This window comes from Orbicella faveolata, unplaced genomic scaffold (genome assembly GCF_042242905.1).
Source record: "Orbicella faveolata isolate gen_17 unplaced genomic scaffold, um_ofav_v1 contig_46, whole genome shotgun sequence".
Lineage (NCBI taxonomy): Eukaryota > Metazoa > Cnidaria > Anthozoa > Scleractinia > Merulinidae > Orbicella > Orbicella faveolata.
The window spans coordinates 18,639,720-18,663,912 of record NW_028301576.1 but is presented as its reverse complement, the minus strand read 5'-3'; the positions used below and the strand labels follow the sequence as shown (position 1 = coordinate 18,663,912).

At 39.7% G+C, this 24,193-nt stretch overlaps 1 protein-coding gene and 2 pseudogenes across 1 annotated transcript; 2 read left to right on the top strand and 1 right to left on the bottom strand.

Moving 5' to 3' along the window:
- Positions 1–230: 230 nt before the first annotated feature.
- Positions 231–22,720, top strand: LOC149098752 (beta-1,4-N-acetylgalactosaminyltransferase 3-like). Its single transcript, XM_089278096.1, has 4 exons — positions 231–1,819; positions 16,220–16,739; positions 17,667–17,811; positions 21,558–22,720. The coding sequence occupies exons 1-4, from the start codon at positions 687–689 to the stop codon at positions 21,704–21,706; spliced, it is 1,947 nt and encodes a 648-aa protein (XP_089134222.1). The 5' UTR covers positions 231–686; the 3' UTR covers positions 21,707–22,720.
- On the top strand, positions 11,846–13,284 carry LOC149098754 (uncharacterized; annotated as a pseudogene).
- LOC149098753 (uncharacterized) lies at positions 14,191–15,258 on the bottom strand (annotated as a pseudogene).
- Positions 22,721–24,193: the final 1,473 nt, after the last annotated feature.

The following is a 24,193-nucleotide window of genomic DNA, read 5'->3' as shown; positions in this document are numbered from 1 at the left end:
CATAATCGACTAGTGCTTTCAGACGTCTCTCTCCCCGAGTGACTTAGCGAGCTGAGAAGGCGGCTGAAATTCAGGCTACTTTATCTGAGAAGCAACAATTTGCTTTGAGAAAATTTGTCTCGTTTCATAAGGTATTTGCAAACGCAGCGAGCTGAATAAAATATACAGCAAAATCACGCCAGTTTACATCCGGGCGTGCGACTTTTTCTTGAAAGAGAAACAACTGCCGTCTCATTTACATGCCTAAGGTCGTGAAATGCATATTTCCATTTGTAAGGTTCTTTATGCGGGGAAGCTCTAATGTTTCGCAGGTTGAAACGTTACAATTACTGAAATGCACGAGTTATGCTCGTTTGTTTGAATGAAAACTGATCAGTTGAATGTAGGCGCTACTAGGTTACTATTATGCTGTACAGGTGACTGTGACAACGTCTGTAGAAAACTTTGACGGTCAACTGATTTGCATAGAATTGCGACAAAACTGCGGCAATGTCTACAGCGGGAAACTGACTTTGTATGAGAGCTTTTCTCGACACCCCACTTGGGTCCGACTACTGTCAGAGCTTTTCGTCTACACAGACAAAAAAGTCCGAAACGATCGAGTTCAGTGTAAAGGGGTGTCCACAGGTGTCAGTGAAGGTAAAGCCGGATTCCACCGACCTTCTTCACTCTGTTTGAAATAAAAGATGTTTGCAAGACTGACGATCTTCGCGCTTGTGTATCGGTTTTACCTTCGCCATGGCTCTTTTTGGTCGCCCGTACTCTCCCGAAGACGGAGAAGACTGCTCAAGCTTCTGGTAATAATACTGTTTTGTTGTTTAATCTTCTCTTTTGCTCCTACTTTATCCAAAAAGAAGAGTGTTAGTTATTCAAGAAGCGCTAGTGTCTTCTTCGCTAATGAATCTAGTGAAAATTTCACTGGCGAGGAACAAAATTCCACGGATGCGAGTGAAGAAGGAAGAAAAGGTCGACTAACAGTTTCCATCTGGCGCGATTTGTGCGGCAACGAAGTGAAAGTGTTGAGAAACTCGCCATTTTATCCTAGTTATCCAAGCGAAAAGAGGTTCATTCGTGAGTTTTCCGAGTTTCAAATCGAGGACAACAAAACGGAATACGGTCAAACGATAGTTGGTTTCCTAAACCCAACAAGGAATGGATTATATCGCTTTGCGATAGCCTCCGATGATTCATCAGAGTTGTGGCTCAGTCCAAGCGAAAATCCCGATGAAAAACAGCTAATTGCCAGTGTGTTTATTGGGGGCGCTGCAAGTTGGACGAAAAAGAACGAGCTAAATAAATACCCTAATCAAACTTCGAGCGACATAAAGCTTCGCGAAGGAAGTCGTTATTACATCGAAGTTATTCATAAACAAGGCAAAGGCGACGGATTTGTGCAAGTTTTTTGGTCAAATCCTGGTGTCACAGACTTTAAACTGATCAGCTCTGAATACCTATCGCTATGTTGCGATGATGTCGTGGTTTCCCCAAAACAGGATGCCATGAACCAACTACTTGCTGAGCGTCTTGCAATCTCACAGATAGCATGGGAAAAGTATTCGAGCTTTTTCGCTCTTCCTTTGATTAGCGAAGTAGGTTATCTTCCACAATGCACGTACAAGTCTAGCTTTGTTCCCAAAGACAAGATCGACAAATACAATGGGGTTTACCTAGTTGATCTATCCAGCGTGTTCCCACAAGATGATACTTTTATGGGAAATAAAGGAAGGGTGTGGTCCTGGAGTAACAGAGTCGCTGATGGAGAAATAGTACAATCAGTGGTGGACAAGATGATCGCCGCCTTTTGCAGGAAAACTGCCAAGTAAGTGAAAGTTTTGAAATTATCATTGTCAAAACAACAACAATCCCCCGATGGTGTACGAATTAATTCATAAATAAAACAAGGCTAGACAAGCTGCCCGCCAGCTGAGGTGTTTAGTTGTAGGTTATTTGTAGCTATTTGCACACTATTGGTTGTCAAAGGCATGCATTATATGGGATTCCGATTATGAGACGATGTTCTGTGAGCTATTTTAAAGCTGACTCGTTTAAGGTGGCTCAAAACAGTTTCCAGCGCTCAGATTTTGGTGGATCATTATAACCACTCTTTATCACTTGATGCTACAATGATCATAGTATCAGAAAGCTCCTCGATCGTTAGTGAACACGTTGTTATCATTTTCGTGACGCAATAGGTTATCATAGCAACTGTATGACCTCCTAAAAACACCCTTAATTACAGCTTTAGGGGCTCATAATTCAAAAACGGCACGGTGAAATTTTTTTATATTATCAACTTTTGATAAGCATGATAAGACGCAACTTTTGGCAAAGTTTTAAAAAAATTCTGTACATAGGGTTCAGAGCCACCCTAAATTTTCGAAAATTTAGGGTGGCTCTGAACCCTGTGTACAGAATTGTTTAAACTTTGCCAAAAGTTGCGTCTTATCATGCTTATCAAAAGTCGATAATATAAAAAAAAAATTCACCCTGCCGTTTTTGAATTATAAGCTCCTAAAGCTGTAATTAAGGGTGTTTTTAGGTCATACAGTTGCTATGGTAACCTATTGCGTCACGAAAATGATAACAACGTGCTCACCAATGATTGGGCAGTTTTTTGATACCATGATTGTAGCATCAAGTGATAAAGAGTTGTTATAACGACCCATCAAAATCTAAGTGCTGGAAACTGTTTTGAGCCACCTTAACACATGGTCATTTTAAAACAATGTCGTTTAGATTTTCTCGCAACGCTATCTTTATTCTGGAACTCAATTTAAGTCAAAGACAAAAAGCCGTGAACACTTTGAGTTGATTTTGACAGGTCCATTGTGTAGCAACCAAACAGATACGAAAAAGCCGCAAACAAAACAAAAAATTAACGGTGTCTCTGTCGGTCATGAAACCACACTTCGATCGTTTATCCTTCCGAAAAATGGCTGTTACTCTGAAGTTGTATAATTTCTAATTTGATCTGTTCTCTTTGTGCAAGCAAACTGGAAACTCGAGGGACTTTAAATGACGTCTGGCTCAAGCCTGTACGCGCGGACTTGCAGCCTGAGGCTACAAAACCAGCTCCCCTATAATTAACTTCATCCGCTGCTATATTTGTAGATAAGTAATGGTAATAGGACTGAGTGGAGTTCAATTCGGTCTGCAATCATACAAGTCTTATTATCAATTAATTATCAATTTCCGAGAAAAAAAGAATAGTCAAGTTAGGAAAGAAAGGGAAAATTGGCATTTTAGCGGTTATCAATCACATGCGCTCATCAGCGTAAAAACGTCAAGACAAAACCTAAGTTTTGGTGGACGTCAATCATCTCCGACTCCTTAGCGACTGTATGCAAAATTTACCATAAAAGGTCTTAAACCTTGCGGCGGTCCACTCGTAAAAATTATCATTTTACTTTCAGTATTCACAGCTAGTTCACTAGACACACTGGCATTAAATATTCCTTGAAATTTATAACTGAAGACGGCGGGTCGGGTTTCTCAATGACCACCATAAAGCAAATTAAATCTACACGCGAACAAATTATTTCTGCACGTATTTGTCTTGGGGCTACGGACTGAACAAGACTTAAACTTCTTACAAACCTTATAATTTTGTAAGGTAATAAGTTATAATTATTATATGGCCAGCTCCGTGAGCGGGCAAGATGAATCAAATCCTGCGCTGTGATTGGCTACCCGAGCGTGCAAGATGGAGCTATCTTGCCTGCGCGGGACTACTCGCCATTTCCTGGAAGAAAAATTTCCCCGAAAGCCATATAATAAATCCTTTATTGACCAAGCTTGTTCGGTCAAGATGGCTTGATATTGGCCTCGTTCTTTTTTTTTGCGAGTTTATGGACCTCGACTCCGTCTCGGTCCATAATCACGCAAAAACAGAACTTTGCCAATATCCAGCCATCTTGACCTCACACTTGGTCAATAGCCCATACGTTTTATAGGTTTACTCTCTACATTCCATCTTTCGACATGCTATGTAAACGGCTGAAAGACTGTTTACCTGTGAAACTGGCGATTTTTCCGGTTATTAGCGGAACAAGATGATGACAGGTATATGATAATTACTGACCTCAAATGAATGAAGAAGATTGTGGACTCCCGATTTACGGGATAATTCAAACGATTTTAGTGTAGTCGATCGGCTCTCAAGAGTGACTTCCGGTGGAATTGGACCGCTACCGCTCAGTTACATGTAAACATTCAAAGCAGTCGATTTATCCCTCACAGAATGTTTTCTTGATACTCCTAGCCTTAGTTCGATGTCAAATAAATCCATCTTTCATGACTAAAAGTTGAGTTTGACCTAGCCTCTTCCAGGCTTTCAGTTAGTTGGGGCGCAGCGCGAAAATCAGAGCACGAAAAAAAAAAAAAAAAAGTGCGGTGAGAGAAAGCGAAGAAAATAAAAATCCAAACAACCTAAAAGTTATGGTTTTTAAATACAGTTAATAAAAACCTCCTTCCTGACAAAGTTTGGGAAAATCGAATTTTTCTATCCTGTTTAGTTGTCGCTCTGAAATTGAGATTGGTTGATTTCACTACAACTTTAAATGTGATTGGTTGATTAAAACTACAACTTTGAATGTGATTGGCTTATTGAACTGTCTGATAACAAACTTTCCGATGCAAAACTGTTCGATAACAACTTGGCAAGTGAATTAGTGGAAAATAGGAGTTTTTAAGCCAATTACAACCGAGGAAATTGTAATTTTCATGATTTAAATTGTAAAGACACCCTGATAACTATGAACTGAAATGATCAATTTCCATGGAAAGAGAAGAAGATTCGGAAGAAACGACAGTAAAAAGCAAAATAAATAAAGAGTAAAACATTCTCTTTTTGTAAGTAATATGCAACTACATGTAATAATGTACCAACCGTACGCGAGATTTTCCTAAACTAAAATTTAAAGATTACCGTATTGTGCACCAGAATTATAGCTTTCAGTAAATAAACCGATTTATTTTTTCCCAAGAGGGCACGGCAACGAATCCCGCAATCTGATTGGTTCTTAACGCGGTCCGGATATTCCTATCTCTGGCCACGGTCACGGTAACGGCGGGAAACAGCGCGGATGAAATTGACGTGTTGGTCAATTTTCGTGAGTGAAAAGCGGTAATGATCACTCTTTGCCCTTTTTACACTTCCATCGACGATTAATCAACGCAAGCTTATCCCTATTCACTTTAAAATGGCAAGGAAAGTCACTGTAAGTAAATTCAATTGAGTATATTTTGAAGTTGTGAGAGTTTGTTCGGTTGTTTGTAGCTCGGCGCTGTAATGGCGCGTAATGCTGTGTGTCTCTCTCTGTACAATTTTAAGCAAAAATGAGTCAATTGCAGTCGAGTTTACCTTTCTGATCGTTATTGTATTTAAGTGAATTTCTGTGGAATACACTTAACGAATTTCCTCGCTTTCTGCTACTCAATTTACGGTCGAAAAGTCTGATTTAGAGTGATTCTCAATGACTGATAGAAATTGCTTTTGTACTAAAACTTTAAACTTTGCACGAACTTTCACAACGGAAAAACAGTTTTTGAGAACTTAACTGGTGAACTAGATGTAACTAACATAAAGTAGTTCGAAATAAATCTGTTCTTTAATACATCTTTCTTTGTCTAGTATCTGAGTTAGTCGTTCGTGCGTTCGTTAGACTTTTTTTACGAAGGTTTGTAGACGACACGTAAGCCAATTCAATGATGCGTATACAAACCCACTTGTAAACCATTTTACCTCAGGGAAAAAATAAATATGTTATTTGCCGGCTTAGGGTCGGTCCTTATAGCGAAAAACTGTGACCTTGGCCTTGAAAATGCTTTTAAGGCCTGGGTCACAGTTTCTCACTATACGGACTTCCCAGCCGGCAAATAACTATGTACTTATTGACTGAGTGGGAGGGCCGGAGGGGAAAATATTTGGCTCGTCAGGACGTACGGACCGAGCGCAGCGAGGTCCGCACGTACAAATATTTTCCCCTCCAGCCCGACCTAACTCAGTCAATAAGCATTTTATCATATTACCACTTAGTGTTGAAAATTTTGAGAATTCTGTTTAAACCTAAATAGGATGCCGCGCAGATCTTGCGTCAACTGATCTTGCTAACGAAAAAACTACTCTTTTATAACGCTAGTTGGGTGTCGCAGCGCTACGCGTCTGCTTTCGCGACACCATGCTCAGAACTTACTAGAAAGACCTAGAAACAAGGGTAGCGTACACGCGAAACAAATACGCGTGAAAAAGCCTTAAATAACTGAATACACGTTCAAATAAACTTCCAATGACTAAAAAATAGTACTCTTAAGGCTACAAAGTATAATAATTGAGCATAAAATAGCTCAAGGACGTTCGCGCGAACATTTTCCAGTCGATAGACTTGTTTCAAATTTTTACTGCAGTCAGATAATGAGTTACTTGTGTCAGAAATGCAAAAAAATTGGGGGTCACCGACTTCGTTTCAGAGATATAGCGCGCGGAAAACTGCCTTGATTTTGAAAAATTAGCGCACGTAATTCAGCGTAGTCTACTTAACAAATGGTAAACGCCATAGCGTGCCCTATTGAGTTATGGATGCACGCGGGAGGTTGCTAAGCACGAAAGAAGCGTAAGAGTCGCACGAGGCGATAGCCGAGTGCAACTCTAGCTTCTTGAGTGCTTAGCAAACCTCCCAAGTGCATTCATAACTCAATAGTGCACGCTATGGCGTTTACCATTTGTTTTATAACATAACATTGAGACATTGGAACAACAGAAGTCCTTTTATTGAGCTACATCACAAAAAAATATTCGTGCAGTCTTACATGACAAGAGAAAACAAGCGCGCGAAAATTCATTCATGACAACTGACTGCACACCAGTAGCTCGATAAAGAGTTAGATTTTAATACTTTTTATTTTATAGAGGACCTCCCTGAAAACCACGTATTTACGTGACGGGCGCTTCCTCTTTAAAGATTGTTTTTATTGTTACTATTATTATTATTATTATTATAAAGTTTCATCTTCAGACAACTGTGAGGACAGTTTCGCATTTCTGGCAGAAGAACGTCGGCCATTACTTTGGAAAAAATGTCTGTCAAAAGATTTGCTTTGTAAACATTAGTACACACGTCAGCAGCGTACACCCATGGGCAAATAGTAGATGCTAAATTAACCAATCAGAGCGCGCGCTTTGCTTTAGTTATGTTATAAAGGGGTTTATAGCTAAAAATATCGAAGGCGAGTCAATGGAGGTAAACGCTCTTAGTCATATTTTGTAGAAGTGGGCCTGTTGCGTAAATAATTCCAAATTTTACCAGCGTTTTCACAAAACTTAACCCTTCAAGAGGCATTTGAAACCGTCGCACAGATAAACGAAGAGCTAAACAACGGAATTCGATGGTGCATTTTGCAAAAATTCAAACTTCTAGTCGATAGATTTTCTTCATTTTTTCGCTAAACGTAGAAAATCGGTAGAGAAAATGATCCATCAAAAAAAAAAAATAGGGGTCACCGAACGTCCAAGATCGTTAAATCCAGGCAAAGCTCTAGCAATGGTCATCTGCCCTATCATTGTTCATTTTATTACTTAGCATGCGCGCGCTCATGCATGACGTGGCAAGTGAATTTGCGTGCGCAGTAAGGATGCGCAGAAACAATTAGCGCGAACGTCCTTAAGGTGTCTCCACAGGGTAATCATTTATGGCGTTGCGCGCGCAAGTGTTATGTTTTGAATGCTGTTTTTGCGTTCCCTTTCACACATAGTCCTCTCAAACTTATTACATATAATAAGCAATGATTAAATAGTATTTTGCTATTATCTCTGTTAAAATTTTGAGATTTAGTCTTGAATTTTAAATGCCCAAACAAATGTGTTTTTTTACTGTTTTTATGGCTTTATTTGTGATTTTCATGAATTTCCTTCGGTGAAATCTTCCAAAATTTTTACATCACATCGCTTGCAGTGGGATACGAATTTTAAACACGAAAAAAGTAGGGTTTGTAAAGGCAGGTTTTTCGATATTTTCAAATTTATGTCTTTTACCGCTGCAAAAAATCTGGTCTTGTAGATTTCCCTGATAAATGAGCTCCGACTAAAATAAAATATTTACTACCAATCTGCCAAAATATAACGGAATTTCACCGAGGGAAACGTGAGAAAATTCACTGTCAGTTTTGCTTTTTGTGCTCATGTTGACGTAATAAAATATCGAAAAACACTGACGTTTTCCTTTGAGCGCGCGCAGATCACTTCCTCAGCACTCGTGCGATCGTTAAACTATAGGGAACCACCTTAAATTAGAAACCCGTTGAAAACTTGCTAAATGTTGCGCGTGCAAATTTCTTGCAGAAGCGCGCGCCGCTTCAAGTGTCGTACATCGCGCGAGCACAACTTAACTGCTGTAGCTACACACAATTACAATTCATGCTAACGGGATTGGCTAACCTGTTTAAAAAGCCAACGGAAAGTTGATATAAAGCTGTCAAAAATAAGTCAAAACCATAAAAAACTTAGCGAGTGACAAAATTTCGCTTCATGCTTCAATAAAATGTCGGCGTCGTTTCAAGCTATTTGTCGACCTCTTGGATTCTCTTGAACAAGAGAGTACCAGCAACTGAATATCAATGACACCGATGTAGGTTCCCGAAAACAGTGCCTGTGTTTGCTGACTTTGCTGGCTTTGCTGTGTAGTGGAAATTCAAGCGAGTTTTATTATCTGGATGAATTGTAGAGACCCTGTTAGGGAGGGCTTAGTCATCCCTTATCCTTAAAATTCTGAGGGGCAATTATCCCTTATCCCTAAAATTAGCGAGATTGTTATCCACAAAATTACTTATCTTTGGAATTTGACAATTGGTGGCAATTTTTAAGTGTAGAACGAACCGTTTCTTATTAGATAACCTAATACTGCATAATTATAAGAAAACTCTACAGTTTTACATGACGTTACCTTGGAATATTCTCCTCTCTGCAACTGATTACAGTACCTACATACCAGAGTCCTGGAAGGGTACCAGATCCTGCTAGACACTTTTAAACCCCTTGGTTCGTCGGCATTACTTAACTTTGTAGGACACTCAACTCGCAGAACACAAAGTTATCTCCTCGTCGTCGTAAGAATTACGTTGTAAACAAAGTCATAGGTTTAAATTTTATTTTCTCTTCTCTGTGATTCAGCCCGCCGCACTTGGAAAGTGATTAACAATTTTCTGTTAGCGGTTTTCAAGCAAGGACGGTCAAAAAATGATCCTCGTTTGGTTTGTAAGTGCCATAATTTACCTTGCATTTGTATCACCAAAAACAAGCTACATACATGTGCATTTTTTTAGAGAACTGATAAGTTCACTAAATTCTCTGCACTCGTTGTCATTGATAATAGTGTGGTAACTGGCTTTCGCGTTTGTACTGAATGTCAGTGACCATTAGTAGAAGGCAAAATTGGAATTTTTTTCTCTAGCTGATCGCCTTCCTGATCTAGTTGAAACTTGCGGAGTGTCATTCTCTGGTTGAATCTCATGGTCCTCCTCCGAATTCCTAGTGTCACCATTGTCGAGGGACTCCACTAGAAGACAGTAGTAAACATCATCGTCAAGAAAAATTGTATCGTCTTCTTTCTTATGTGGTAATAGATGTCCAACAGTAGCAATTAAATAATGAAAGAATGACAGATGCGAATGCAGCCATAACACTACTGGAAAAATGACCGGAAAAAATTTCAGGCTGTGAACGGGATTCGAGCCCACGACCTTTGCGTGTTCAACTCAATATATATGGAGATATGGAGCTGAACGCTCGAAGATAAAAACTAGCGAGACAATCTCAGATAGTGCAGAGTGCAATTTTACGGCTCTGATACAGTAGACACATAGGTCCTTACCCATGCCGTTCTCTCCCTTGGTAGTCAACTAGGCCTTTTCCCCTTGCAGAATATGAGCAGACAAAAACTTGATAAGACGTAATCTTAGCATTGTGTAAGTTTCATGTTTGTATTTTCTTTCAAGACCCAAAAATAACTAACAATTACCCGTTTGTCAAGAAGGCTTTGAATTTTATTGTGATGTTTTACGCTGATTTTCAGTCATTTTAAATTCAATATTACGCAGAAGTGGCAAATATGACAATTTTATTTTTCACTCCAACGTATGTAACTTGATACTTTTGTTTTCCTCGCCGAGCTGTGCAACCTGATACCCTTGTTTCCTCAAAAATGTAAGAAAGATATGTATCGTTTTACTTACTGCTGGAGATAAATGGAATAACGCTAAATATCTCACGAAAAATCGAAGAGGAACGATTTTGTTCTACTCCAAACGCAAATTTTCAGTTCACAGAAAAACAAGAACTAATCTAATTATCAAATAGTCAGGTCCGGTCACGGAATAGTTCGTTCTTATTCACGTCGAACTAAAATACAATGCTATTGATTAATACAACCGAGGAGCGTTTCAACGAGAAGTACTGAAGGTAGAGATCGTTACTTGGTCGAAATTATATCCTACATCGGTGAGAGAGTCACCTCATATTTGCGAAGTTTCTTGTGACAGAAATTTATTAGTTTTATATGTAACTAACTTGGGAAAGTTTCGGCTGAATATGAACTTTTTGCTCCCTTCATAGAAGAGGAAATAGACAAGCCGCTAAGGAGAAGCATTCTTTATTTGAACCCTGGAAAACACGCAATAGTTATAAAACAACAGAAAAAACTTCTTGAATCGAGCTAGAAGTGATTCCAGATGATACGCAGTCACAGTAGCGTTATTTGCAGTAAAAAAGGGAGAGCTGTCGTTACCTGAAATACAGCTGCTATCCCCGGTCAGAATAGCTCAGCTCTGGCCCTCTTTCTGTCAAGCAACGCAACGGTGGCGTTGCGTGACGGAGAGAGGGCCATAACTGGACACTGAAGGCTAAGTTATCTGCGCATGCGTTTCGAGCAAATTGATTGGGATAGAATAGCAAGAGATTTGCGAAAACATATATAGGTTTGTGATGTTATCGAGCGAGTAACGTAAGTATGCTACTTTTTACGTAGTAAACAGAGGTACCTACCCCACCCCATTATTACAATAATTAATACACCGATTCCAGAAAAAAACCGGAAGTTGCACGGAAACGAGGCTTAATAGCGCTCGCGGTAAATTCGAAACAACATGGCGAGCGAGCAAGAAGAGCAAGAGCAAGGTGATCTCTCTCCTGAGGACATCCCTGGCGCCAGTGTTACCGCAGAACAAATAGGGAAATTGACAGTTAGCCAGTTGAAATTTTGGCTAAAATGTCGCCGAATAAATCAAAGTGGCAACAAAAAGGAACTTTTCGAAAGGTATTTTGTCATCCTTGGCATCCTTCGATTGTCTCTCTATAAGTTCTATAAACAACCTGTCCTCGCTATTTTTATGACCTATTAAAAGAAATTTTTGCTCACGGTCTTTTTAGAGTGAAGAACCTGAATGAAATGAAAAACTTAAAAATCTACGACCCTGACCCGGAGAAGAGTTTTACTAAAGCTAAAGTAGCAAGGTTGAAGCAAGAACATACAGACTTAAATGTTCCGGTCGATGTCGAGACTGTTCCAACCAACCACATTAACAAATTTCCCACAGCTGATTCGGCTTTCACTAACGACCTCAGTCTTCTCCCCAAGTTTGTTCCAACTGACACATTAATGCCTCTTAAGAACTGTGGAAAGAACACCAGCCGAAAAACAGAAGATACCTTTGTCGAATTTGCAAGTTCTAAAGGTCTTAGATTGCTCCCATTTGTGCACGATGTCCAAGTAACAACAGACATTTCAGAAGAACACATTATTTACCTCAGAGCACTTTGTTGGGCCTCCTATAGAAAAGCTGTCAAATATAAGGTAAAATGGTGGTTCAGAATAACGGCAACCCCAAGATTCTAGCTGCTGAATGCGACAAAATATGCCCAGCTGGGAAAAGTGGCTGCTGCTGTCATGTGATGGCAGTGATCTGGAAACTGGATGAAATATTTAGGAAAAATACAGTTGAACAAGTTGACAACCGCAGCTGTACCTCCAAACCTAGAAAATGGGGAATTCCGGGGAAAAGGACTGTACAACATAATCCTGTGATGTCGCAGGAACTTTTTAAACCCCGACATGTATCAGATACCTCAGGAAGAAAACGTAGGGGCGTGTACCCCACACTTTTTGACCCAAGGCCATCAAAATTGCGTAAATTAGACGTAGAATCTGTCGGAATGTTAAAACAAAATTTACAAAAAGTGAACCCGTCTGTTGCATTTTCAAAGATGATTCCTGATGTGAATGATATTGTACTAATTGACACAATAGTGGGAGAAGTTGCCAAGAGTTCCGTACTTCATGTACAACTTAAAGAGTTTGGAACAAGCATTCAACCTAGGGCCGTCGGTGATACCTCTCAGACCTCTTCAAGTTCTATGTCAAGCTGTGAAAGTGAACTTAGTAATGTTGTCGAGAGAAGGGAGGACTTGAGACATCATGAAGCATCTGTTACTCAGATAATACACCAGTGAAAGAGCATCCAATATCTCTTTCTGAAATAAACAATAGGTGTGAGAGAGTAAAGAGGAATCTTTTCAAAACTGAAGAGGAAATTGTTAAGATAGAGTCTCAAACAAGACAACAATCTGCTTGCCAAGAGTGGTATGAGCACAGGTTCGGTAGATTGACAGCTTCAAAGAGTTACAGGGTGGGATGCAATCACAAAGCAGATACATCACCAACAAAAATTATCAAAGAAGTACTACACTATAACAGGGACTATCAGTCACAAGCCATGAAAGATGGCTTAGAGAATGAGCAACTGGTAATAGACAAGTACACTGAAATGATGCATGAACAGGGACATACAAGGGTGCAAGTAGCAAAATGTAGATTTTTTGTTGAAAAGGAAAAGGGAATTTTTGGGGCCTCCCCAGATGGTCTGGTAACAGACCCAAGTAAGAGCAGTCCTCATGGAGTCATTGAAGCTAAAAATGTCACCGTTAAGGATGGTGAGACCCTGAAAGATGCCCTTATACGGAAATCTATATGTATAATGTCTGATACTGGTTTGAAAGTAAACCAGAGTCATATGTACTTTTTTCAAGTACAACAACAACTCTTTGTTGTGAACAGACTTTGTGGTGTCCTTGCTATACTTGGAAGTAATGGAGAATTTTTTCATGAGGAAATTGCCTTTCAGCCAGAATGGTGGAAGGAGAAGCTGATGAAAATTGAACAATTTTATGACAAATATATTTTATATGAGTTGGCTCACCCAAGGATCAGAGATGGCCTTACAAGATGGGCTTATAGCTAATGCCAGACTAAATAATGTATTATTAAAGTACTAATACATTTTTGCAGCATCTGATAAGAGAGAATGCCAATTTCTGTTAGCTTTTCTCAGGTAATATAATGTTGAATGAAAATACAGTTAAAAAGAATTGGGAATCTATAAGACCATAGTTAAACCTCAATAATTCAATTGTACTTAAACGTTATTAGCAAAACACTGAACCATAAGCCCTTCTTTGTCACACACTGAATGAAACTTGAAGCCATGTAATGCACAATTTCAATATGATGGGAATCACCATATATTTAATCATCACTGAAGAAAAATCCTGTACTTTGTTTACATTTATTACCAAATGACAAATTAAATCTTAGGTGCCATTAGTTAATTGTAAGATAACTTAGCAAGTTAAGGCAGGTTTCTGCCAGTTAACCAGCAAACAGCTCACTGCCCAGAGTCGATTGACAACTCCACACAAACTTAGTGGAATTACTCCATCAAATATATGCCATCCCTTTAATCTCCTAATAGCTCTTTCAACGTGTATCCTTACATTTGCAATTCTCATGGTTGAAAAACATTCTTCCTCAGAAAATTGTTCTGGTTTACTTTGTCGCTTAGGAGGGATGAAGAGTCTTACCTTCTTGCATGCCAGCAAATCCTGTATATCAAATCCTCGATCTGCCATGATCAAATCATTCTCTTCCAACAAATCAATTAAGGAACTACTCTTTACAATCTCCTTATCGGAGATACTTCCTCCCTAAAGGCTACTGACAAAGGTAATCCAGACATTAGGGGAAATTCCTACAAGGCCTTTCAATGTGTTGTGGGACTTGTATTCAGAGTACAATTCACTCTGCTTCTCCAGGTCTTGTGGTGTCTGATATTTTATCTCTGCGCAGTCTATTATGCACCTTATATTTCCTATTCAGCCTTGAAAACTTCAGGCAAATACTGCTTAATTTGTTCTTTGGAGGGCCATATGGGCAGGCTCCCCAACATCAAATACAGGAAATTAGCCCATGTAATAACTATATCTGACACTACTTGTTCTGAAATATTAAACCTAAAAGCCAGATCTCGCTCAAATAGACCTAGTCTTAAACGAGTTAAAAATAGCCAAAGTTCATCAATTGGCTGTAATGTCCTTCGACAACCAACATTGCTTCCGGGAAACTTCTTTTGTTTACCTCCCAGGTAGGGAAATTGATTTTCTACGTTGATCGAATCACTGTTGTCACGCATATAACTGTAATATGTCAAGTTACTGGCACTAGGCTCTACATATTTCTCAAATTCAATTAAAGTTGGATAGTCAGGAAATCCAGTATAAAACTTGATAACTTCGCTGCTACCTGAAAATCTTTCCAGACCAAACCAGTCTTTCATTTTCTTTCTTCATTGCCTCTATCCACTCCTCAAGTGTCGGTGGGCCATAAACGACGGAATCATTCTGTTCGTTTGAACGATCCCTAATTTCGTACTGCCGCTCTTTATGCTGATGGGTGCTCACTTCTGACTTGGCGGACTCAGATGTCTCACATCTCGCCTGCGACCTTTTCGCTCTACACCGAGATTCTTCATGATCATCGACTTTTGTCCATGGGAAAACCGAGGGTACGGCTCCCTGTTTTAATGAACGTCTGTGTCCCGTCAGACTCGGTTTAAAATCAGTTGGCAAGAAGTGCTCGGAACAGCAAAACTTATTTCCTACCGTGGCAAAGTAGGCATCTCCCCGTTTCATCCCGATTTCCACGTTTTCCTTCTTTGTTTATCCGAAGGAGACTCATGGAATGATAAATCAGTTCGGTTCTCGCTTCGATTATTACAGTTTGCAGCTGCACAGCACTTGTGTCCAATTTTTTTCCTTTTCTTCGACAATTGCTCCGGACAGGTAGCTCTAAACTTATATACATTCCAATTTTTTCCTAATTCCTCCGATATTTCGTCCGCGATATTGGTAGCTCGAGGGCTATCAAGCCTCGCTTGCATGCAACTTCCTGTTTTTTTCTGGAATCGGTGTATTAATTGAAATTAGTTAATTAAACAAACATTACAGTTTACACCTTATTGTGTTTTAATGTTAGTGCCTGACCGAACAGCAGCCCCCTAAACCATCCGAATAGTGCACTCTGCACCAAAAATGTACATTGCATATTAGCCAATCAGAACGCGCGCTTTTCTAAAGCTACGTTGTAATGTATTACCATGCACGCTTACGTATACTGAGTTAATAGCGCGACTTTGATCAAGCTATGTTGTAACTCGGTTTCACAGATCACATTATGTTCATGTAATTTGTTTTCATGCAAGAGTAGATCAACTTCTCCTGTTTTCAAGCTATATCCTTGTGGATTATTCTTGATTCAGTTTTTGTACCTGTATTTACATTATTTTGGGGACTGAAGTCATATTGTTTGAGAAGTTCATTAATTGCAAAAATGATGGTTTGTGATACAAATACAGAACATTTAGCTGGGTAAGCGGAGTTCATATTCCTTTGTTTGCATGACACAACTCACAAACCTTCACCACGCCGGACTCATCACTTTGTAAAGGATTTAATTCGAATTCATCTCTACAGTGTAATTACCTTGCGATCGACCCAAAGGCTTACCTCAAGTTCGCTTCGAAATATGTTCGAACACGAGTATTAAAACAAACGAAGCCAAACAAATACCTGAAATACGAATTCTTTTATTAAGAACCTGATGTTTGACTTCTTTAGGTTTCTGCTTGCGTTGCCTGCCTGCTTGCCTACCTGTTAGCATGCCTTCGCGACCTTGCTTGCTCGACTTGACTAAAAGACCGACCAACCGATCGACGGACGGACGGACACACCGACCGACCGACTGACCGACACACCGATCCAGCGACCCACCGACCGACACAGTGACCGACCGACCGACCGACTGAGTGATTAATGACTTAATTTGTCTCGCTACTCTTCCAGGGATTTCTTTTTAAAGAGAATCTACAGAGTTACGCAGAAGTCTGATCCAGTTTATGGCGATCGTTACTCTGTCGACGTGGAACTTGGTTTACAGCATAGCAAGAAATCATTCCGCTTGTCTGAACATGTCTATCAGAAGAAGGGAAGTGACAAGTTGTGTTTTCCAGAAGGAATCAACTGGAACAGCAAAGCCATGGTGTACTTCATACTTCCTGTCAAAGACCAGGGACGATGGGTCTATCATTTCATCAATGAACTCACTGTTGCCAGCTTATTAACCGGTGATACGAACTTCCACGTCGTTGTTGCCGACTTTGAAAGTCAGGATATTGATATGGCCGAAGCTTTTAACACTTCTCTGTTCCGCAGCAGACACACCATTGTTAACATGACGGGTAAATTTTACAAGACACTCGCGCTAAACGAGGCTGTGGCACGTGTTCCAAGCGAGCATGATATACTGTTTCTGTATGATCTTCACATCGATGTGCCCGTAGACATTGTGGGCAGCGTCAGAAAGGTAATAAAGTGCAAATGTAATTACATTAGAAGCAGGCTCTGTAAGAGTCTTCAGCAATGTTAGCGAACAGTTCAAATGCGTGACCTAAGAGGGTACGAAAGCACGGTCACTAGTGTCGTGTTTTCTCCAACGTCTCCTCCTCATGTCACGCTTTTTCAAGTTTTGCGCAGTGTTCGACGATCTTAAATACATACATACACGTATACATACTTTATTTGGTCTCGCAGGTTAAAATAATCTGGCAGCCGTTGGCTGATGTGGACCTGCGTTCCTAATTTCTCCATTGTTAATAACTTCTCCATTGTTCCCTGAGATTGCTCGTAGTTTTTAATGGATTGATGAACTGAACTAAGACAGGGCGTTTTCGGTGTTTTCTGTGTTGAAGAAACATTTTACTTAGTGTGGATAAATGTTCCTAGTTTCTTTAAGTGCGTGGATGTCGCATGGTATGGAGGAGGAGGCGCCTGCAAGAACATTTGCCTTCCACCAGGCTCCTCATGGTGAATGCAGACCTCAGCAAGTCAACTAAAATCACGTCTGACCATATCTACAGTGTATTGGACAACTGCTAGAGAACAAGTGTAGAACTGAAAGAGGCCTGTAGATAAGAATGCTGATGACGATGCTACAGGGCACTTGGAACTATCCCGCTACTGATTGGCTGGAAAAAAAAATTGTAATCATTGCAGATCTAGATCTCTCGTTAAGGAGAGCAGACGTATTAGAGGCTAGGGTACAAAGATTTTCGGACAAGCGTAAACTACAGCGATAGGATTTACTCTGTATGAGTCCGCTTGTTTACTGTAATGTACCAGTCAGATGGTGCTATTGCTGCGAGCCTTCTCTAGGTCCCTTATGTACTTTGACTCGAAATCGTTGTACCACTGTTTGATGCTCAACGTTATCTGTTTGTCATTCATCTTTCAGAACACCGTTGAGGGACGAATTGCCTATTTCCCTGTGGTTGGTCGCTTAGATTGTAGCAGCTCGTCTGCTGAACACAGAGGCTTCTGGGAGCTTGCAGGCTTTGGCTTGCTTGGTATATACAAGTCTGACTGGACAAAGATTGGAGGTAAGTGGAATTCAGTTTTTTTAAGAAAGTGATCAGAAGAACAACCTAATGATCTCGATGTCGGACAAAACTTGAACTGCAATATTACCACAATGCAAAGCCTCTTTAACCGACTAACGAGATATGACAAACATGTTTTTCTCCTGATAAAGTTTCTAACGACGGTTAAACACTTTAATATAGCATTATAAGAATAAAAGCCTATTATTGCTATTATCAATTGAGCAGCCAATTAACTATAATTCACCTCAGTGGTCCCAATGTGTGTAGAATGATCACTATACTTATCTTTAGGAGACAACACACTACAAAAAAATCATACCACACAGGATTAAACCCTGTCACTCTTTGGATGTATTGAGTTTTATAATATAGATAGGACCCTGCGCACGCTCTGATTGGTCAAAAACCCATGTTTTATCAGAGTATAAAATATAGAAAAAGCGTGTTTTATTGATTTGCGCGTATAAAATCTATATCATAAAGCAAATAAAGAAGCCTAAGTCGTGTATTACACTGTGATAAAACACGACAGGCGTTTGAGAAGACGAGGCAAATGTAGAAAACAAGAGCCGCAGGCGAGTGTTTTCTACATTTCTCGAGTGTTCTCAAATGTCTGGAATCCAAATTCAACCGTTTTTCTGCGTTTTGGTCTGCTTGTCGTACGTTGTCTTTGTTTTGTGGGCGTGGCACAGCGGAATAATGAACGAATTTACACAGTTCGATACTTATGCCACCTCGGACGAATTGCAAATTGAAAAAATATCACTTGCCCATGGCCCCAGCAAAATAAAAGCAGGTTGGAGGCCGGGGGAGGGCGAGGTTGGGGGGGGGGGAGGTGAAGGTGCTGGCAGTTTGTTGGTGTGCTTGCAGGAATGTAGAAAGATCTCGAAAATTTCTTGCTGGTTGCTCAAAGACAGGATATCAATGAAATTAGGAAATAAAAGTGCACTGAAAACAAGAAGTACTCTATGTAGGCATTGCCTTGTGCATTGGTTTTGGTTGAAGGGAAAAAATTGACATTTGATTTACTCCCACATTGCCTTTCTCCTACACGGCATATAAAGTGGATACTGATGAGCTGTTTATTGCAGCCTAACCAGGAGCCATAATCGGGAGTGGCGAGATTCTCTTGCAGATTTTTCACAGCGATGGCAGGGAATAAGACAGGGAATAAGAACCAGGGCTCTTATATGTAGTTCTATGCTCTGTGCTAATGGAAAAGGTGAGTTTTTCAGGGTCGAAAGCAAGACTTCAATTTCGTGCTGTGAATGAATAATATCCGCTCGCGCTAGTTGTACAGGGAAGATTTTGAGTTTGTTCTGTAAAGAAAAGTTTTGTGAGAAAACTCTTTACCCCGTTATCGAGTTAATTTTTGAGTTTCCCAAGCAATGCTTAATCATAACTAAACCCTGTTTTTGACAGTTTCTTATTGTTTCTGTTTGTTTGGCGAGTTTGCAAAAGTTTTTGAAAGGAAAGTCTGACGCGTTATAAGTAGCTCATTTGCATAGTGCGAGCCGGTGTTTTCAATTGTCAACAAATCTTGACAAAGATTTCTTTCGTTGTCTTTTGTGCTGAGATACTGCAACAATTTTCATCAACGCCAAAAGGCTACTAAGATCATGTGTGTTTCTTTAACACTTTTACACTGCGAAAATAACATAGAAAAGGAGTTTGATAACTCAACTAACAAAATCGAAATCGTTCATTCGAGTTGATTAAAGGAAGCGTCATCGTAACTTTGCTGATTATTTCTGTTGTATTCACATATTTTCAGCTAAACTTTCAATATGTTCTCAAACATTTATCAACTTTAAACATATTTAATAACTATAGAGATATAGTATGAGTTTGATGAACGTTTTCACACGAAAGTGCGGAAGTCCAATTTGTCATGTTTTACTGACTGTACAAAACACGCATCGGCGGGCACTCTTATTCATCGACAACAGACACTTTATTGGATTTTTACACAAGCAAAACTAAGTAGCATCTACAGACATAAACTTTATTGTCACTTATTGGGCCTTGATAGAACATCAAGCGTTGCTTACAATTCAGGCGAAACTTTGTTTTTACTTTTCGGTCGAGATAGACTCTGGCGAAATCCTCGCAAGCGTGTGGCAAGAGGAGGGAAACTTTGGAGCCCTGAAACAGTGCTATATCCAAATATATCCAACTGGGTTTTTGCTGTGTTATGGAAAAGCTGTTAATCTTCAACATATGTCAAACTTAGAGTGGAGTGATGTGGAGCTCTTGTTAAAGAAGCAGCGAAACACAACTTGGTCAGCGATATAAAGCGGGACATAACTAAATTCGACACTGTCTTACTTCTCCCAAACTGAAGCAGCTTACGACGAAAATAATGAAGCAAAATTCCAACAGACATGAACGTATTGATTTGTGGGCCAAAAGCATCAAACATTTCGGGAATTTCGGACGCCATTTCCCCGCGCTATATCCGCAAAAATCCACGTAGCATGTACGCCCGTGTGCCGCACATGATGGCGCAATTTGTTCTAAAAATAGAAAAATTGTCCCATATCATAGGGACAGCCCCAATACTAGAAATAGCGCGCGCTTACGGTCTCCGTCCCCGATTATGACTCCTGGCCTAACACAATAATACTGAACTAAGAAAACTCTTTTAGAAACTTAGAGAATTTGCTTCCCTGCTAGCAGAGGCTCTTTTCCTGGTGTTCGCTGACGGGAGAAAAGAGACCTCTACCACGGGTCGAAAATGGCTATTTTGAGCATGCTCCGGGGCTTACCGACCGAGCCATCACGTGATGTTCATAGCGCGTGACGAAAATAAAACCTTTCACTCCAACTGACGCGAAAAACCCACGCAGATGGCGCGTTATGTCTCACACCCCGGTTAACTCACTGTGTAGGAAACGGAGGAAAATATCGACTAGATCGCCAAAACGCGCTTAAAAAAGTACAAAAATCATCTAGAGATAATTGTTGTCTGATCTGTGGTATTAACTTCAAGTTATCTGGACAGGAAAGCTTTTCAACACAACCACATCTGCAGAACTCAAAGAAAATTTAACAGTCCTTCTCGGAGAGTCGCCAGATTTTTCCTTGTCATCCCGACGGATTTTCAAATGCTGTAAACGAAAGGTGAACTCAGTTATAAAAAGAACATTGATTCTCGAACAAGACAAAACATTTCTCATCGACAAACAACCACAACAAAGTGGGTTAGATGGAAGATTTTTCACCTTTTCCGTTCGTGCAACTAGTACAGCAATCTGGTAGATGAGAGTTTTCCCATGCCCGGTCGACAAGCACGCAAACGTGTCTCGCCCGTTTAAAAGGGCCTTGAACTGCTCGTCACCCCATTTTTTTTTTAATCTTTTCATCGTCGAGGTTATCCACAACGGAAGAAAGCAAACTTGTGTCTCTTTAAGATTGAACTCTTTCGAGCACGCCGATGAGCACGCCATGTTTACACTGTGCATGGGCTCAATAAATAACAGCGAAATTAATGTAAAGAAATGCGCGCGACGCAACGGCTTAAGTTGCGGTCAGCGAATAACGCAAGGAGCATGCGTTTTAAATAGAGCCGTCCCAGACTGTGGACGGCGGTTAAATTAAAGCCATTTTCGACCCATGGCAGATGTCTCTTTTCTCCCGTCAACGAACACCCGGAGAAGAATCTCTGCTAGCAGGGAAAGAATTTGCTTGTATGAACATTTAGTTGTACAACTCTGATTTATTTTTGCTCTGTTTGTCCAAAGGAATGAACACCGAGAAATTCAAATACAAATGGGGCGGGGAGGACTGGGATCTACTGGACCGTGTTTTGAACGCCAAGTTGGAAGTGGAACGAATCAAGTACCCAGGCCTCTATCATCATTATCACAGTAAACAAAAAAAATGGAATTAAAGATATTTTTTATTTGTTTTATGGAATCTACACGAGATCATGATATGGAAATAGAAAAAGAAAATGGATCTCTTTGTTATTTCACCGCGATTTAGCCGTCTGAAAATGTGAGATTTTACCTCCGGTTAGGTCAGAAACCGCAAGGGGTTACGACCTGGGACTAGTCAGGCTGTGACGTTAAAACAAGAACGTACTTCGACATATTTTTCCAACCAAAATAATAGAAACGAAACAAACAAAAAAAATAAATAAGTGAAATAAACTAGGAATTAGGCAATCAAGCGTAATTCCAATTTTGATTCAAATTTGTAAACATTCACCATTATTACGAAAGATATATAGACGCGGTGTAAAAACAACGATATCCATTTTCTCTTTCGATTTCTTTATTATGATCTCGTTTAGATTCCATAAAACAAATAAAAAGTATCTGTCACAGTGATACACTTTTAAAACGCTTGGTGTAGCCGCGCCTGGAGTGTTTGTAGCGTGCCTCCTATGCGAAGTTGCTCTACCTGGCCTACGTACCGCCTCACCAAGTTGAAAAATATCGGTTTAAATTCTCACATCATACTGCGACTACTTAACGGTTTTAAAAGGTGTTGTGTAAGGTTTAAGATTAAAGATTGTAAATATCGCTTTCTTTTTTTTTAAATTTAACTTTATTTGTTTTCTGCACTACTATAATCAATACCTTTGCGTCGCCATGTTATATTCTCCATTGTTACATTCAGTACTAGTGTAGATGTATTATCTCAATAAAATGGTCGTAAAATTACATGCAACTATCTTCGATGTTTCTTTCCACGAGCCAGATATGCTACCAAACAGTTTTTTATCTATCGTTTGAGTGCCTTTTGAGTTGTTGGTAGCATAAAGCCAGTCAATTGCTAAGGTCTTTACAAAATTAAATTGACAGATAGTAAATGTATGATCAATATTGATTCTTGCTCACCACTGTAGAGGCATTCGTCATCCGTTTAATACCATATCAATAAAGGTTGTCTTTGGTGACTTTAGTTCTATGGATTAATTTAAACTGGATTTCCTTCCACTTTGTCCACTTGCAGATGTTTTATAGCGAGGTTTTTCGAGGCATACCCATCCAACTTCATTGTGTTATTCCATCTCCTTGGGCCAGACTGGCTAGCCGTGTGAATATCAGTTTGAAAAAAAAAAAAACTAAATGCGACGAAATCTGCATTAGACTTGATTCCAGTCACTCTTCAAACAGGATCACACCACAAGCTTATTTGTGTGAATTCATCTGAGACCATCGTGGTCATGAGGTAGCCAACAAATATTGTCTTGTTGATGGCAAATTTACATCGGTTCCTCTTTCTAAGCAGAAATGTCTCAACTTTCACTTCATAGCAAATATTCTCCTAAAACTTTGCCAGGCAGCACTCACCAGGCTCACTTCCAGAGTCAAAACTATCACCTTCAATAGGGGAGAAGAGGGTCTCGATGGGGTGGTGGCTTTTAAGGCCAACGTTTAATATTTTGGCTTTTTTTTCGGCCAACGGTTAATTTATTTCCCTTAAGATTAACAAAAATCTTACTAACTAACTACCATCGATAAAAAAGTTAAAAATATGTATTGACCCAGACCATTTCGGACATGGCGTTGAACAGCCGGACGTCATAAATGTTCATACTTCCTGAAGCATGCATAAGGGAGTTTACGAAACCACGACGGCAACGGCAACGGGAACGTCACTGAACAAAAGAATTAATAAGCAGAACAATGTCTGTGCACGTGCGTTATAATTTTTGGTACATTTCTTTGCCGTCCTCTGCAAAACAACAACGTGAAATGACCAAATTTTGCGTTGCCTGCAGAACGTGAGCCACGACGGCTTATATTTTAAATTTTTATTTCAAATTTATCGCTGTGTTCCGGATTTAGTTTTGCGATAGTTTTGACAGTGATAAACAAAGTAAATGACTTTAGAGTATCGCGAGATTCGTAGGTAAAATATAAATCCATTTTTTAATGGACGTTGTCCTCGGCGTCGCCGTCGTGGTTTCGTAAACTCCCTATTGTCATAACAGTGACGCGATGAAGCGCGAAATTTGAAAGCGAACAATCTTCAGTTTAGAAGAGATGGCGTCAAAAATGGGCGAGAACCTCACTTTAATTTTCGTTTTAAATGACTCTAGGTTGAAAAAGTCCACACTTGTAGGCTGCGAAATGAAGACGAAATAATACTTATTTAATCGAGACGCCCAGGAGACATAAACGACACGTAAAAACTATTGGAAATTTGAGTCAAATTGTAAATGATTTTATAGTCATTTTAAATAAGATTTCAAAAATGCTCTTTTTCTATCTTAAATTTTTAGTTTCTGGTCCAACTTTTTATGAACTTGTAACTTGCATAAGTTTCTTTTTAAAGCAAATTCAGATACTAAGCTGAAATGTCAAGAATAACAGAAAGGGATTTTCTTGAAATTCGTGTTCCCTGTATTTCGTATTACATAATG